The sequence below is a fragment of the Oryza glaberrima genome, chromosome 9, assembly GCF_000147395.1.
Source record: "Oryza glaberrima chromosome 9, OglaRS2, whole genome shotgun sequence".
Classification (NCBI taxonomy): Eukaryota; Viridiplantae; Streptophyta; class Magnoliopsida; order Poales; family Poaceae; genus Oryza; species Oryza glaberrima.
In genome coordinates, this window is record NC_068334.1 from 13,316,880 (window position 1) to 13,333,915 (window position 17,036).

Below are 17,036 nucleotides of genomic sequence, written 5' to 3' on the forward strand. Positions count from 1 at the left end.
TAAAAGCAAAACAAAGGTAAGAACCACTTTGGCAACAAATTCGACAAGGTCATCAGCGATTCTTATACGAGTCTACGCAACGGTCACTAAAGTTCAATAGCATGTGAAGCTATAAACATATCATTCAGGTTCCTAGGCATCAAACTTCGCCAATGTTACTTAGCGTGTGTTTGTGAGGAGGGGAAAAGAGAATATACGCCAAAAAAGGGTGAGTCATCAGCGTATGATTAGTTGAGTGTTAATTATTTTATACCTTAAAAATGGATTAGTAGGATTTTTTAACCAACTTTTGTATCGAATTGTCTTGTGAAAAACACACCGTTTAGCAGTTCGAGAAGCGTGCGCGTAGCGAACGAGGGATTTTTTTCTCCGGATGCCAAAAAGGCAGCCTTAGAGCGTATAGAGCAAAGGAGAAGTAAATGTCGAGGACATCTATGGTGAATATGCCACGTTACTCGCTAAGGGTTACGACGAAGCAGTCGTATTTGAGATAGGAAGTGCTTTGCACTTGGACGGCGCCGGGTATGATGCTCTTGTTCTAGTTTTAGCCGCTCATATGGTACTTATGGCGGGAAAAAAGACATGGCGGGTTGTCGTAAGTCCTAAAAAGAATTCGGATGAAAAAATCATGCTCGTTTTACTGAAGGGCACGCCGAATAGGGAGCGACGTACATAATTAAATATTTCTTTGGCTAACTCTTTGAATAGGTCCAGCGGCTGAAACAAGGAGGCTAGCGCAGTTGTGCTATTGATTCAAGGTGGTTTGCAACCTATCAAAATGCAAGAAGCCAAGGAAGCGGGATATTTAGCACGGAGGTTTTGGGCAAACCGAAAGGTCTCGTCACAAGTCGTATGGTTGTTTTACATGGAATCTCGGCAAATAACAGTCGCCCCAACAACAGTCTTATATGTGTGCATAGATCGAAGCGTTGATGCACGCAAGCTGGTCCGGTTTATGTTATTTCTTACATAAGATATTTTTACTCCATACTTTTGTTTAAAGAATCATTCAAGTGATTTCATGGAAAAAAAGTTCCGCCAAGTGCCAAGGATCGATATTTTGTACTAGAAATGTTATTAGATGGCACCGGATTATTTTTTTCCCCTGGTGCTCTTACAAATGGAGAGAATGGAATGAGTAGAATTGATTGCGCAACATTTATTACATAAATAACCGTTGATACTCGGTACGTGTCTGGTCGTCTACCAATGTCGGCGATGTAGCAGTAGACCTTTATTGATGGTTGGCGTGTGGCTCATGATGCGATTACCTCCATAGCAGCCACTTTGAAGGATTCATCCATCAACTTAAACTTGTCAGCTGGGGCGGCATCGAGGACAGCTTTAGCTGCTTTCTTGTAGGCAAGTGAAGTTGCACCAACTTTCTTCTCATCTCCTTGGGCCATCCCGAGAGCAGCAAAGGCGAACATTCTCCGCTTCCACGTGGCAGCTTCAACTTCATCCTTTTTTGCTGGTGGGGCAGCAACCACAACAGAGTCGGCGGCCTCGTTAATGGCCTGAGTTGCCTCATCCAAGCGCTTATCAACAGGGGCGAGGAGGGCCTTGTTGAAGCTCTTCTCGACGGGGGCGTAGCATTCCACTTGCACTAACACGGCCGATGCCGCGATGGCTGCAAGGAGTAGGGCGACGGCTTTGGCCATTGCTAATGAACTGGAGAGGGATCTTTCAATGTTGTAAGAAGTTGCTACTGTGCGTGGATTTGCTGTGTGAGTTTGTAGGGATCATCGGGGCTTTAAATAGGGAAACATGTACCATGATAACCTAAGGCCAAGAGAGCTTTATGGTCCAAAATTGATTGGTTGCATGCATGTGTGCCAAGTGTTCGGTCCGTAGTGCATGCTATCCCTTGTCTTGACTGAGCCTGCGGGATCCAAATCTGGACTTCCACAACCCCGATATGAAATTTATATGTACGCAAGATGTTAATGGCATATAACCCATTGTCCGGTTGGCAATAGGTACGCGAATGAGCATGAACGACGTGTCGAGGGGTGTTGTAAAAGCAAAACAAAGGTAAGAACCACTTTGGCAACAAATTCGACAAGGTCATCAGCGATTCTTATACGAGTCTATGCAACGGTCACTAAAGTTCCAATAGCATATGAAGCTATAAACATATCATTCAGGTTCCTAGGCATCAAACTTCGCCAATGTTACTTAGCGTGTGTTTGTGAGGAGGGGAAAAGAGAATATACGCAAAAAAAGGGTGAGTCATCAGCGTATGATAAGTTGAGTGTTAATTATTTTATACCTTAAAAATGGATTAGTAGGATTTTTTAACCAACTTTTGTTTCGAATTGTCCTGCGAAAAACACACCGTTTAGCAGTTCGAGAAGCGTGCGCGCGGTGAACGAGGGATTTTTTTTCTCCAGATGCCAAAAAGGCAGCCTTAGAGCGTATAGAGCAAAGGAGAAGTAAACGTCGAAGACATCTATGGTGAATATGCCACGTTACTCGCTAAGGGTTACGACGAAGCAGTCGTATTTGAGATAGGAAGTGCTTTGCACTTGGACGGCGCCGGGTATGATGCTCTTGTTCTAGTTTTAGCCGCTCAGATGGTACTTATGGCGGGAAAAAAGACATGGCGGGTTGTCGTAAGTCCTAAAAAGAATTCGGATGAAAAAATCATGCTCGTTTCACTAAAGGGCACGCCGAATAGGGAGCGACGTACATAATTAAATATTTCTTTGGCTAACTCTTTGAATAGGTCCAGCGGCTGAAACAAGGAGGCTAGCGCAGTTGTGCTATTGATTCAAGGCGGTTTGCAACCTATCAAAATGCAAGAGGCCAAGGAAGCAGGATATTTAACACAGAGGTTTTGGGCAAATCGAAAGGTCTCGTCACAAGTCGTATGGTTGTTTTACATGGAATCTCGGCAAATAACAGTCGCCCCAACAACAGTCTTATATGTGTGCATAGATCGAAGCGTTGATGCACGCAAGCTGGTCCGGTTTATGTTATTTCTTACATAAGATATTTTTACTCCATACTTTTGTTTAAAGAATCATTCAAGTGATTTCATGGAAAAAAAAGTTCCGCCAAGTGCCAAGGATCGATATTTTGTACAAGAAATGTTATTAGATGGCACCGGATTATTTTTTTTCCCCTGGTGCTCTTACAAATGGAGAGAATGGAATGAGTAGAATTGATTGCGCAACATTTATTACATAAATAACCGTTGATACTCGGTACGTGTCTGGTCGTCTACCAATGTCAGCGATGTAGCAGTAGACCTTTATTGATGGTTGGCGTGTGGCTCATGATGCGATTACCTCCATAGCAGCCACTTTGAAGGATTCATCCATCAACTTAAACATGTCAGCTGGGGCGGCATCGAGGACAGCTTTAGCTGCTTTCTTGTAGGCGAGTGAAGTTGCAGCAACTTTCTTCTCATCTCCTTGGGCCATCCCGAGAGCAGCAAAGGCGAACATTCTCCGCTTCCACGTGGCAGCTTCAACTTCATCCTTTTTTGCTGGTGGGGCAGCAGCCACAACAGAGTCGGCTGCCTCGTTGATGGCCTGAGTTGCCTCATCCAAGCGCTTATCAACAGGGGCGAGGAGGGCCTTGTTGAAGCTCTTCTCGACGGGGGCGTAGTATTCCACTTGCATCAACGTGAGGAGGGGAAAAGAGAACATACGCAAAAAAGGGTGTGTCATCAACGTATGATTAGTTGAGTGTTAATTATTTTATACCTTAAAAATGGACTAGTAGGATTTTTTAACCAACTTTTGTATCAACTTGTCTTGCGAAAAACACACCGTTTAGTAGTTCGAGAAGCGTGCGCGCGGCGAACGAGGGATTTTTTTCTCCGGATGCCAAAAAGGCAGCCTTAGAGCGTATAGAGCAAAGGAGAAGTAAATGTCGAGGACATCTATGGTGAATATGCCACGTTACTTGCTAAGGGTTACGACGAAGCAGTCGTATTTGAGATAGGAAGTGCTTTGCACTTGGACGGCGCCGGGTATGATGCTCTTGTTCTAGTTTTAGCCGCTCATATGGTACTTATGGCGGGAAAAAAGACATGGCGGGTTGTCGTAAGTCCTAAAAAGAATTCGGATGAAAAAATCATGCCCGTTTTACTGAAGGGCACGCCGAATAGGGAGCTACGTACATAATTAAATATTTCTTTGGCTAACTCTTTGAATAGGTCCAGCGGCTGAAACAAGGAGGCTAGCGCAGTTGTGCTATTGACTCAAGGCGGTTGGCAACCTATCTAAATGCAAGAGGCCAAGGAAGCGGGATATTTAACGTGGAGGTTTTGGGCAAACCGAAGGGTCTTGTCACAAGTCTTATGGTTGTTTTACATGGAATCTCGGCAAATAACAGTCGCCCAACAACAGTCTTATATGTGTGCATAGATCGAAGCGTTGATGCACGCAAGCTGGTCCGGTTTATGTTATTTCTTACATAAGATATTTTTACTCCATACTTTTGTTTAAAGAATCATTCAAATGATTTCATGGAAAAAAAAGTTCCGCCAAGTGCCAAGGATCGACATTTTGAACTAGAAATGTTAGATGGCACCGGATTATTTTTTTTCCCCCTGGTGCTCTTACAAATGGAGAGAATGGAATGAATAGAATTGATTGCACAACATTTATTACATAAATAACCGTCGATACTCGGTACGTGTCCGGTCGTCTACCAATGTCGGCGATGTAGCAGTAGACCTTTATAGATGGTTGGCATGTGGCTCATGATGCGATTACCTGCATAACAGCCACTTTGAAGGATTCATCCATCAACTTAAACTTGTCAGCTGGGGCAGCATCGAGGACAGCTTTAGCTGCTTTCTTGTAGGCAAGTGAAGTTGCAGCAACTTTCTTCTCATCTCCTTGGGCCATCCCGAGAGCAGTTATGGCGAACATTCTCCGCTTCCAGGTGGCAGCTTCAACTTCATCCTTTTTTGCTGGTGGGGCAGCAGCCACAACAGAGTCGGTGGCCTCGTTGATGGCCTGAGCTGCCTCATCCAAGCGCTTATCGACAGGGGCGAGGAGGGCCTTGTTGAAGCTCTTCTCGACGGGGGCGTCGCATTCCACTTGCACTAACACTGCCGATGCCGCGATGGCTGCAAGGAGTAGGGCGACGGCTTTGGCCATTGCTAATGAACTGGAGAGGGATCTTTCAATGTTGGAAGATGTTGCTACTGCGCGTGGATTTTCTGTGTGAGTTTGTAGGGATCATCGGGGCTTTAAATAGGGAAACATGTACGATGATAACCTAAGGCCAAGAGAGCTTTATGGTCAAAAATTGATTGGTTGCATGCATGTGTGCCAAGTGTTCGGTCCGTAGTGCATGCTATCCCTTGTCTTGACTGAGCCTGCAGGATCCAAATCTGGACTTCCACAACCCCGATATGAAATTTATATGTACGCAACATGTTAATAGCATATAACCCATTGTCCGGTTGGCAATAGGTACGCGAATGAGCATGAACGACGTGTCGAGGGGTGTTGTAAAAGCAAAACAAAGGTAAGAACCACTTTGGCAACAAATTCGACAAGGTCATCAGCGATTCTTATACGAGTCTACGCAACGGTCACTAAAGTTCCAATAGCGTGTGAAGCTATAAACATATCATTCAGGTTCCTATGCATCAAACTTCGCCAATGTTACTTAGGGTGTGTTTGTGAGGAGGGGAAAAGAGAACATACGCAAAAAAGGGTGTGTCATCAACGTATGATTAGTTGAGTGTTAATTATTTTATACCTTAAAAATGGATTAGTAGGATTTTTTTAACCAACTTTTGTATCAACTTGTCTTGCCAAAAACACACCGTTTAGCAGTTCGAGAAGCGTGCGCGCGGCGAACGAGGGATTTTTTTCTCCGGACGCCAAAAAGGCAGCCTTAGAGCGTATAGAGCAAAGGAGAAGTAAATGTCGAGGACATCTATGGTGAATATGCCACGTTACTCGCTAAGGGTTACGACGAAGCAGTCGTATTTGAGATAGGAAGTCCTTTGCACTTGGACGGGGCCGGGTATGATGCTCTTGTTCTAGTTTTAGCCGCTCATATGGTACTTATGGCGGGAAAAAAGACATGGCGGGTTGTCGTAAGTCCTAAAAAGAATTCGGATGAAAAAATCATGCCCGTTTTACTGAAGGGCACGCCGAATAGGGAGCTACGTACATAATTAAATATTTCTTTGGCTAACTCTTTGAATAGGTCCAGCGGCTGAAACAAGGAGGCTAGCGCAGTTGTGCTATTGATTCAAGGCGGTTTGCAACCTATCTAAATGCAAGAGGCCAAGGAAGTGGGATATTTAACGTGGAGGTTTTGGGCAAACCGAAGGGTCTTGTCACAAGTCTTATGGTTGTTTTACATGGAATCTCGGCAAATAACAGTCGCCCAACAACAGTCTTATATGTGTGCATAGATCGAAGCGTTGATGCACGCAAGCTGGTCCGGTTTATGTTATTTCTTACATAAGATATTTTTACTCCATACTTTTGTTTAAAGAATCATTCAAATGATTTCATGGAAAAAAAAGTTCCGCCAAGTGCCAAGGATCGACATTTTGAACTAGAAATGTTAGATGGCACCGGATTATTTTTTTTCCCCCTGGTGCTCTTACAAATGGAGAGAATGGAATGAGTAGAATTGATTGCACAACATTTATTACATAAATAACCGTCGGTACTCGGTACGTGTCCGGTCGTCTACCAATGTCGGCGATGTAGCAGTAGACCTTTATAGATGGTTGGCATGTGGCTCATGATGCGATTACCTGCATAACAGCCACTTTGAAGGATTCATCCATCAACTTAAACTTGTCAGCTGGGGCAGCATCGAGGACAGCTTTAGCTGCTTTCTTGTAGGCAAGTGAAGTTGCAGCAACTTTCTTCTCATCTCCTTGGGCCATCCCGAGAGCAGTTATGGCGAACATTCTCCGCTTCCAGGTGGCAGCTTCAACTTCATCCTTTTTTGCTGGTGGGGCAGCAGCCACAACAGAGTCGGCGGCCTCGTTGATGGCCTGAGCTGCCTCATCCAAGCGCTTATCGACAGGGGCGAGGAGGGCCTTGTTGAAGCTCTTCTCGACGGGGGCGTCGCATTCCACTTGCACTAACACTGCCGATGCCGCGATGGCTGCAAGGAGTAGGGCGACGGCTTTGGCCATTGCTAATGAACTGGAGAGGGATCTTTCAATGTTGGAAGATGTTGCTACTGCGCGTGGATTTTCTGTGTGAGTTTGTAGGGATCATCAGGGCTTTAAATAGGGAAACATGTACGATGATAACCTAAGGCCAAGAGAGCTTTATGGTCAAAAATTGATTGGTTGCATGCATGTGTGCCAAGTGTTCGGTCCGTAGTGCATGCTATCCCTTGTCTTGACTGAGCCTGCAGGATCCAAATCTGGACTTCCACAACCCCGATATGAAATTTATATGTACGCAACATGTTAATAGCATATAACCCATTGTCCGGTTGGCAATAGGTACGCGAATGAGCATGAACGACGTGTCGAGGGGTGTTGTAAAAGCAAAACAAAGGTAAGAACCACTTTGGCAACAAATTCGACAAGGTCATCAGCGATTCTTATACGAGTCTACGCAACGGTCACTAAAGTTCCAATAGCGTGTGAAGCTATAAACATATCATTCAGGTTCCTATGCATCAAACTTCGCCAATGTTACTTAGGGTGTGTTTGTGAGGAGGGGAAAAGAGAACATACGCAAAAAAGGGTGTGTCATCAACGTATGATTAGTTGAGTGTTACTTATTTTATACCTTAAAAATGGATTAGTAGGATTTTTTTAACCAACTTTTGTATCAACTTGTCTTGCGAAAAACACACCGTTTAGCAGTTCGAGAAGCGTGCGCGCGGCGAACGAGGGATTTTTTTCTCCGGACGCCAAAAAGGCAGCCTTAGAGCGTATAGAGCAAAGGAGAAGTAAATGTCGAGGACATCTATGGTGAATATGCCACGTTACTCGCTAAGGGTTACGACGAAGCAGTCGTATTTGAGATAGGAAGTCCTTTGCACTTGGACGGGGCCGGGTATGATGCTCTTGTTCTAGTTTTAGCCGCTCATATGGTACTTATGGCGGGAAAAAAGACATGGCGGGTTGTCGTAAGTCCTAAAAAGAATTCGGATGAAAAAATCATGCCCGTTTTACTGAAGGGCACGCCGAATAGGGAGCTACGTACATAATTAAATATTTCTTTGGCTAACTCTTTGAATAGGTCCAGCGGCTGAAACAAGGAGGCTAGCGCAGTTGTGCTATTGATTCAAGGCGGTTTGCAACCTATCTAAATGCAAGAGGCCAAGGAAGCGGGATATTTAACGTGGAGGTTTTGGGCAAACCGAAGGGTCTTGTCACAAGTCTTATGGTTGTTTTACATGGAATCTCGGCAAATAACAGTCGCCCAACAACAGTCTTATATGTGTGCATAGATCGAAGCGTTGATGCACGCAAGCTGGTCCGGTTTATGTTATTTCTTACATAAGATATTTTTACTCCATACTTTTGTTTAAAGAATCATTCAAATGATTTCATGGAAAAAAAAGTTCCGCCAAGTGCCAAGGATCGACATTTTGAACTAGAAATGTTAGATGGCACCGGATTATTTTTTTCCCCCTGGTGCTCTTACAAATGGAGAGAATGGAATGAGTAGAATTGATTGCACAACATTTATTACATAAATAACCGTCGGTACTCGGTACGTGTCCGGTCGTCTACCAATGTCGGCGATGTAGCAGTAGACCTTTATAGATGGTTGGCATGTGGCTCATGATGCGATTACCTGCATAACAGCCACTTTGAAGGATTCATCCATCAACTTAAACTTGTCAGCTGGGGCAGCATCGAGGACAGCTTTAGCTGCTTTCTTGTAGGCAAGTGAAGTTGCAGCAACTTTCTTCTCATCTCCTTGGGCCATCCCGAGAGCAGTTATGGCGAACATTCTCCGCTTCCAGGTGGCAGCTTCAACTTCATCCTTTTTTGCTGGTGGGGCAGCAGCCACAACAGAGTCGGCGGCCTCGTTGATGGCCTGAGCTGCCTCATCCAAGCGCTTATCGACAGGGGCGAGGAGGGCCTTGTTGAAGCTCTTCTCGACGGGGGCGTCGCATTCCACTTGCACTAACACTGCCGATGCCGCGATGGCTGCAAGGAGTAGGGCGACGGCTTTGGCCATTGCTAATGAACTGGAGAGGGATCTTTCAATGTTGGAAGATGTTGCTACTGCGCGTGGATTTTCTGTGTGAGTTTGTAGGGATCATCGGGGCTTTAAATAGGGAAACATGTACGATGATAACCTAAGGCCAAGAGAGCTTTATGGTCCAAAATTGATTGGTTCCATGCATGTGTGCCAAGTGTTCGGTCCCTAGTGCATGCTATCCCTTGTCTTGACTGAGCCTGCAGGATCCAAATCTGGACTTCCACAACCCCGATATGAAATTTATATGTACGCAAGATGTTAATGGCATATAACCCATTGTCCGGTTGGCAATAGGTACGCGAATGAGCATGAACGACGTGTCGAGGGGTGTTGTAAAAGCAAAACAAAGGTAAGAACCACTTTGGCAACAAATTCGACAAGGTCATCAGCGATTCTTATACGAGTCTACGCAACGGTCACTAAAGTTCCAATAGCGTGTGAAGCTATAAACATATCATTCAGGTTCCTATGCATCAAACTTCGCCAATGTTACTTAGGGTGTGTTTGTGAGGAGGGGAAAAGAGAACATACGCAAAAAAGGGTGTGTCATCAACGTATGATTAGTTGAGTGTTACTTATTTTATACCTTAAAAATGGATTAGTAGGATTTTTTTAACCAACTTTTGTATCAACTTGTCTTGCGAAAAACACACCGTTTAGCAGTTCGAGAAGCGTGCGCGCGGCGAACGAGGGATTTTTTTTCTCCGGACGCCAAAAAGGCAGCCTTAGAGCGTATAGAGCAAAGGAGAAGTAAATGTCGAGGACATCTATGGTGAATATGCCACGTTACTCGCTAAGGGTTACGACGAAGCAGTCGTATTTGAGATAGGAAGTCCTTTGCACTTGGACGGGGCCGGGTATGATGCTCTTGTTCTAGTTTTAGCCGCTCATATGGTACTTATGGCGGGAAAAAAGACATGGCGGGTTGTCGTAAGTCCTAAAAAGAATTCGGATGAAAAAATCATGCCCGTTTTACTGAAGGGCACGCCGAATAGGGAGCTACGTACATAATTAAATATTTCTTTGGCTAACTCTTTGAATAGGTCCAGCGGCTGAAACAAGGAGGCTAGCGTAGTTGTGCTATTGATTCAAGGCGGTTTGCAACCTATCTAAATGCAAGAGGCCAAGGAAGCGGGATATTTAACGTGGAGGTTTTGGGCAAACCGAAGGGTCTTGTCACAAGTCTTATGGTTGTTTTACATGGAATCTCGGCAAATAACAGTCGCCCAACAACAGTCTTATATGTGTGCATAGATCGAAGCGTTGATGCACGCAAGCTGGTCCGGTTTATGTTATTTCTTACATAAGATATTTTTACTCCATACTTTTGTTTAAAGAATCATTCAAATGATTTCATGGAAAAAAAAGTTCCGCCAAGTGCCAAGGATCGACATTTTGAACTAGAAATGTTAGATGGCACCGGATTATTTTTTTTCCCCCTGGTGCTCTTACAAATGGAGAGAATGGAATGAGTAGAATTGATTGCACAACATTTATTACATAAATAACCGTCGGTACTCGGTACGTGTCCGGTCGTCTACCAATGTCGGCGATGTAGCAGTAGACCTTTATAGATGGTTGGCATGTGGCTCATGATGCGATTACCTGCATAACAGCCACTTTGAAGGATTCATCCATCAACTTAAACTTGTCAGCTGGGGCAGCATCGAGGACAGCTTTAGCTGCTTTCTTGTAGGCAAGTGAAGTTGCAGCAACTTTCTTCTCATCTCCTTGGGCCATCCCGAGAGCAGTTATGGCGAACATTCTCCGCTTCCAGGTGGCAGCTTCAACTTCATCCTTTTTTGCTGGTGGGGCAGCAGCCACAACAGAGTCGGCGGCCTCGTTGATGGCCTGAGCTGCCTCATCCAAGCGCTTATCGACAGGGGCGAGGAGGGCCTTGTTGAAGCTCTTCTCGACGGGGGCGTCGCATTCCACTTGCACTAACACTGCCGATGCCGCGATGGCTGCAAGGAGTAGGGCGACGGCTTTGGCCATTGCTAATGAACTGGAGAGGGATCTTTCAATGTTGGAAGATGTTGCTACTGCGCGTGGATTTTCTGTGTGAGTTTGTAGGGATCATCGGGGCTTTAAATAGGGAAACATGTACGATGATAACCTAAGGCCAAGAGAGCTTTATGGTCCAAAATTGATTGGTTGCATGCATGTGTGCCAAGTGTTCGGTCCCTAGTGCATGCTATCCCTTGTCTTGACTGAGCCTGCAGGATCCAAATCTGGACTTCCACAACCCCGATATGAAATTTATATGTACGCAACATGTTAATAGCATATAACCCATTGTCCGGTTGGCAATAGGTACGCGAATGAGCATGAACGACGTGTCGAGGGGTGTTGTAAAAGCAAAACAAAGGTAAGAACCACTTTGGCAACAAATTCGACAAGGTCATCAGCGATTCTTATACGAGTCTACGCAACGGTCACTAAAGTTCCAATAGCGTGTGAAGCTATAAACATATCATTCAGGTTCCTATGCATCAAACTTCGCCAATGTTACTTAGGGTGTGTTTGTGAGGAGGGGAAAAGAGAACATACGCAAAAAAGGGTGTGTCATCAACGTATGATTAGTTGAGTGTTACTTATTTTATACCTTAAAAATGGATTAGTAGGATTTTTTTAACCAACTTTTGTATCAACTTGTCTTGCGAAAAACACACCGTTTAGCAGTTCGAGAAGCGTGCGCGCGGCGAACGAGGGATTTTTTTCTCCGGACGCCAAAAAGGCAGCCTTAGAGCGTATAGAGCAAAGGAGAAGTAAATGTCGAGGACATCTATGGTGAATATGCCACGTTACTCGCTAAGGGTTACGACGAAGCAGTCGTATTTGAGATAGGAAGTCCTTTGCACTTGGACGGGGCCGGGTATGATGCTCTTGTTCTAGTTTTAGCCGCTCATATGGTACTTATGGCGGGAAAAAAGACATGGCGGGTTGTCGTAAGTCCTAAAAAGAATTCGGATGAAAAAATCATGCCCGTTTTACTGAAGGGCACGCCGAATAGGGAGCTACGTACATAATTAAATATTTCTTTGGCTAACTCTTTGAATAGGTCCAGCGGCTGAAACAAGGAGGCTAGCGCAGTTGTGCTATTGATTCAAGGCGGTTTGCAACCTATCTAAATGCAAGAGGCCAAGGAAGCGGGATATTTAACGTGGAGGTTTTGGGCAAACCGAAGGGTCTTGTCACAAGTCTTATGGTTGTTTTACATGGAATCTCGGCAAATAACAGTCGCCCAACAACAGTCTTATATGTGTGCATAGATCGAAGCGTTGATGCACGCAAGCTGGTCCGGTTTATGTTATTTCTTACATAAGATATTTTTACTCCATACTTTTGTTTAAAGAATCATTCAAATGATTTCATGGAAAAAAAAGTTCCGCCAAGTGCCAAGGATCGACATTTTGAACTAGAAATGTTAGATGGCACCGGATTATTTTTTTTCCCCCTGGTGCTCTTACAAATGGAGAGAATGGAATGAGTAGAATTGATTGCACAACATTTATTACATAAATAACCGTCGGTACTCGGTACGTGTCCGGTCGTCTACCAATGTCGGCGATGTAGCAGTAGACCTTTATAGATGGTTGGCATGTGGCTCATGATGCGATTACCTGCATAACAGCCACTTTGAAGGATTCATCCATCAACTTAAACTTGTCAGCTGGGGCAGCATCGAGGACAGCTTTAGCTGCTTTCTTGTAGGCAAGTGAAGTTGCAGCAACTTTCTTCTCATCTCCTTGGGCCATCCCGAGAGCAGTTATGGCGAACATTCTCCGCTTCCAGGTGGCAGCTTCAACTTCATCCTTTTTTGCTGGTGGGGCAGCAGCCACAACAGAGTCGGCGGCCTCGTTGATGGCCTGAGCTGCCTCATCCAAGCGCTTATCGACAGGGGCGAGGAGGGCCTTGTTGAAGCTCTTCTCGACGGGGGCGTAGCATTCCACTTGCACTAACACGGCCGATGCCGCGATGGCTGCAAGGAGTAGGGCGACGGCTTTGGCCATTGCTAATGAACTGGAGAGGGATCTTTCAATGTTGTAAGAAGTTGCTACTGTGCGTGGATTTGCTGTGTGAGTTTGTAGAGATCATCGGGGCTTTAAATAGGGAAACATGTACCATGATAACCTAAGGCCAAGAGAGCTTTATGGTCCAAAATTGATTGGTTGCATGCATGTGTGCCAAGTGTTCGGTCCGTAGTGCATGCTATCCCTTGTCTTGACTGAGCCTGCGGGATCCAAATCTGGACTTCCACAACCCCGATATGAAATTTATATGTACGCAAGATGTTAATGGCATATAACCCATTGTCCGGTTGGCAATAGGTACGCGAATGAGCATGAACGACGTGTCGAGGGGTGTTGTAAAAGCAAAACAAAGGTAAGAACCACTTTGGCAACAAATTCGACAAGGTCATCAGCGATTCTTATACGAGTCTACGCAACGGTCACTAAAGTTCCAATAGCATATGAAGCTATAAACATATCATTCAGGTTCCTAGGCATCAAACTTCGCCAATGTTACTTAGCGTGTGTTTGTGAGGAGGGGAAAAGAGAATATACGCAAAAAAAGGGTGAGTCATCAGCGTATGATTAGTTGAGTGTTAATTATTTTATACCTTAAAAATGGATTAGTAGGATTTTTTAACCAACTTTTGTATCGAATTGACTTGCGAAAAAACCCACCGTTTAGCAGTTCGAGAAGCATGCGCGCGGCGAACGAGGGATTTTTTTCTCCGGATGCCAAAAAGGCAGCCTTAGAGCGTATAGAGCAAAGGAGAAGTAAATGTCGAGGACATCTATGGTGAATATGCCACGTTACTCGCTAAGGGTTACGACGAAGCAGTCGTATTTGAGATAGGAAGTGCTTTGCACTTGGACGGCGCCGGGTATGATGCTCTTGTTCTAGTTTTAGCCGCTCATATGGTACTTATGGCGGGAAAAAAGACATGGCGGGTTGTCGTAAGTCCTAAAAAGAATTCGGATGAAAAAATCATGCCCATTTTACTGAAGGGCACGCCAAATAGGGAGCTACGTACATAATTAAATATTTCTTTGGCTAACTCTTTGAATAGGTCCAGCGGCTGAAACAAGGAGGCTAGCGCAGTTGTGCTATTGATTCAAGGCGGTTTGCAACCTATCAAAATGCAAGAGGCCAAGGAAGCGGGATATTTAACATGGAGGTTTTGGGCAAACCGAAAGGTCTCGTCACAAGTCGTATGGTTGTTTTACATGGAATCTCAGCAAATAACAGTCGCCCCAACAACAGTCTTATATGTGTGCATAGATCGAAGCGTTGATGAAGGCAAGCTGGTCCGGTTTATGTTATTTCTTACATAAGATATTTTTACTCCATACTTTTGTTTAAAGAATCATTCAAGTGATTTCATGGAAAAAAAAGTTCCGCCAAGTTCCAAGGATCGATATTTTGTACTAGAAATGTTATTAGATGGCACCGGATGATTTTTTTCCCCTGGTGCTCTTACAAATGGAGAGAATGGAATGAGTAGAATTGATTGCGCAACATTTATTACATAAATAACCGTTGATGCTCGGTACGTGTCTGGTCGTCTACCAATGTCGGCGATGTAGCAGTAGACCTTTATTGATGGTTGGCGTGTGGCTCATGATGCGATTACCTCCATAGCAGCCACTTTGAAGGATTCATCCATCAACTTAAACTTGTCAGCTGGGGCGGCATCGAGGACAGCTTTAGCTGCTTTCTTGTAGGCAAGTGAAGTTGCACCAACTTTCTTCTCATCTCCTTGGGCCATCCCGAGAGCAGCAAAGGCGAACATTCTCCGCTTCCACGTGGCAGCTTCAACTTCATCCTTTTTTGCTGGTGGGGCAGCAGCCACAACAGAGTCGGCGGCCTCGTTAATGGCCTGAGTTGCCTCATCCAAGCGCTTATCAACAGGGGCGAGGAGGGCCTTGTTGAAGCTCTTCTCGACGGGGGCGTAGCATTCCACTTGCACTAACACGGCCGATGCCTCGATGGCTGCAAGGAGTAGGGCGACGGCTTTGGCCATTGCTAATGAACTGGAGAGGGATCTTTCAATGTTGGAAGATGTTGCTACTGCGCGTGGATTTGCTGTGTGAGTTTGTAGGGATCATCGGGGCTTTAAATAGGGAAACATGTACCATGATAACCTAAGGCCAAGAGAGCTTTATGGTCCAAAATTGATTGGTTGCATGCATGTGTGCCAAGTGTTCGGTCCGTAGTGCATGCTATCCCTTGTCTTGACTGAGCCTGCAGGATCCAAATCTGGACTTCCACAACCCCGATATGAAATTTATATGTACGCAAGATGTTAATGGCATATAACCCATTGTCCGGTTGGCAATAGGTACGCGAATGAGCATGAACGACGTGTCGAGGGGTGTTGTAAAAGCAAAACAAAGGTAAGAACCACTTTGGCAACAAATTCGACAAGGTCATCAGCGATTCTTATACGAGTCTAAGCAACGGTCACTAAAGTTCCAATAGCATGTGAAGCTATAAACATATCATTCAGGTTCCTAGGCATCAAACTTCGCCAATGTTACTTAGGGTGTGTTTGTGAGGAGGGGAAAAGAGAACATACGCAAAAAAGGGTGTGTCATCAGCGTATGATTAGTTGAGTGTTAATTATTTTATACCTTAAAAATGGATTAGTAATATTTTTTAACCAACTTTTGCATCGAATTGTCTTGCGTAAAACACACCGTTTAGCAGTTCGAGAAGCGTGCGCGCGGCGAACGAGGGATTTTTTTTCTCCGGATGCCAAAAAGGCAGCCTTAGAGCGTATAGAGCAAAGGAGAAGTAAATGTCGAGGACATCGATGGTGAATATGCCACGTTACTCGCTAAGGGTTACGACGAAGCAGTCGTATTTGAGATAGGAAGTGCTTTGCACTTGGACGGCGCCGGGTATGATGCTCTTGTTCTAGTTTGAGCCGCTCATATGGTAGTTATGGCGGAAAAAAAGATATGGCGGGTTGTCGTAAGTGCTAAAAAGACTTCGGATGAAAAAATCATGCCTGTTTTACTGAAGGGCACGCCGAATAGGAAGCTACGTACATAAATATTTCTTTGGCTAACTCTTTGAATAGGTCCAACGGCTGAAACGAGGAGGCTAGCGCAGTTGTGCTATTGATTCAAGGCGGTGTGCAACCTATCTAAACGCAAGATGCCAAGGAAGCGGGATATTTAACATGGAGGTTTTGGGCAAACCGAAAGATCTCGTCACAAGTCCTATGGTTATTTTACATGGAATCTCGGCAAATAACAGTCGCCCAACAACAGTCTTATATGTGTGCATATATCGAAGCGTTGATGCACGCAAGCTGGTCCGGTTTATGTTATTTCTTACATAAGATATTTTTACTCCATACTTTTGTTTAAAGAATCATTCAAATGATTTCATGGAAAAAAAGTTCCGCCAGGTGCCAAGGATCGATATTTTGAACTAGAAATTTTATTAGATGGCACCGGATTATTTTTTTCCCCTAGTGCTCTTACAAATGGAGAGAATGGAATGAGTGGAATTGATTGCACTTGTCACGCCCGGAATTTCTATCCAAAATTCCAAACACTTACATGTGTGTTAAACCCTCGTCCAGGAATCAGCCGAGGCACACAATAACAAATTGATAATAGAGTACAAATAAACAGCTATTTAATATTCACGAATAATAAATTGTTACAGAGGTGGATAGTTCCTCTCAAAGAATAACATTCTACGCAGCGAAAATAAAACAAACTACGGAACAGCTATGGCGACTCCACTCCGCAAGCAACTTAACCTGGATCAAGCCTTGTCCTCCAGATCATCACCCTCACTGAAGTACTGCTCCTCTGATGAATGAATATT

General features: G+C 44.6%; 2 protein-coding genes across 9 annotated transcripts; both read right to left on the reverse strand.

Annotated features, from left to right (window-relative positions):
* Positions 1-991: 991 nt before the first annotated feature.
* Positions 992-13,258, reverse strand: LOC127784756 (uncharacterized protein OsI_031781). Of its 8 annotated transcripts, none has more exons than XM_052312119.1 (2): positions 12,975-13,258; positions 992-1,443 (listed from the first exon to the last, which is right to left on the reverse strand). In XM_052312119.1, exons 1-2 carry the CDS (start codon positions 13,190-13,192, stop codon positions 1,257-1,259), a joined length of 405 nt encoding a protein of 134 aa, XP_052168079.1. In that variant the 5' UTR covers positions 13,193-13,258; the 3' UTR covers positions 992-1,256. The 8 variants fall into 8 exon arrangements, with proteins under 8 accessions (XP_052168079.1, XP_052168076.1, XP_052168077.1 ...); XM_052312116.1 differs by lacking the exon at positions 12,975-13,258 and adding an exon at positions 10,957-11,253; XM_052312117.1 differs by lacking the exon at positions 12,975-13,258 and adding an exon at positions 8,938-9,234.
* Positions 13,259-14,808: 1,550 nt separating this feature from the next.
* Positions 14,809-15,213, reverse strand: LOC127783759 (uncharacterized protein OsI_031781-like). Its single transcript, XM_052310925.1, has one exon. It carries the CDS (start codon positions 15,211-15,213, stop codon positions 14,809-14,811), a length of 405 nt encoding a protein of 134 aa, XP_052166885.1.
* Positions 15,214-17,036: the final 1,823 nt, after the last annotated feature.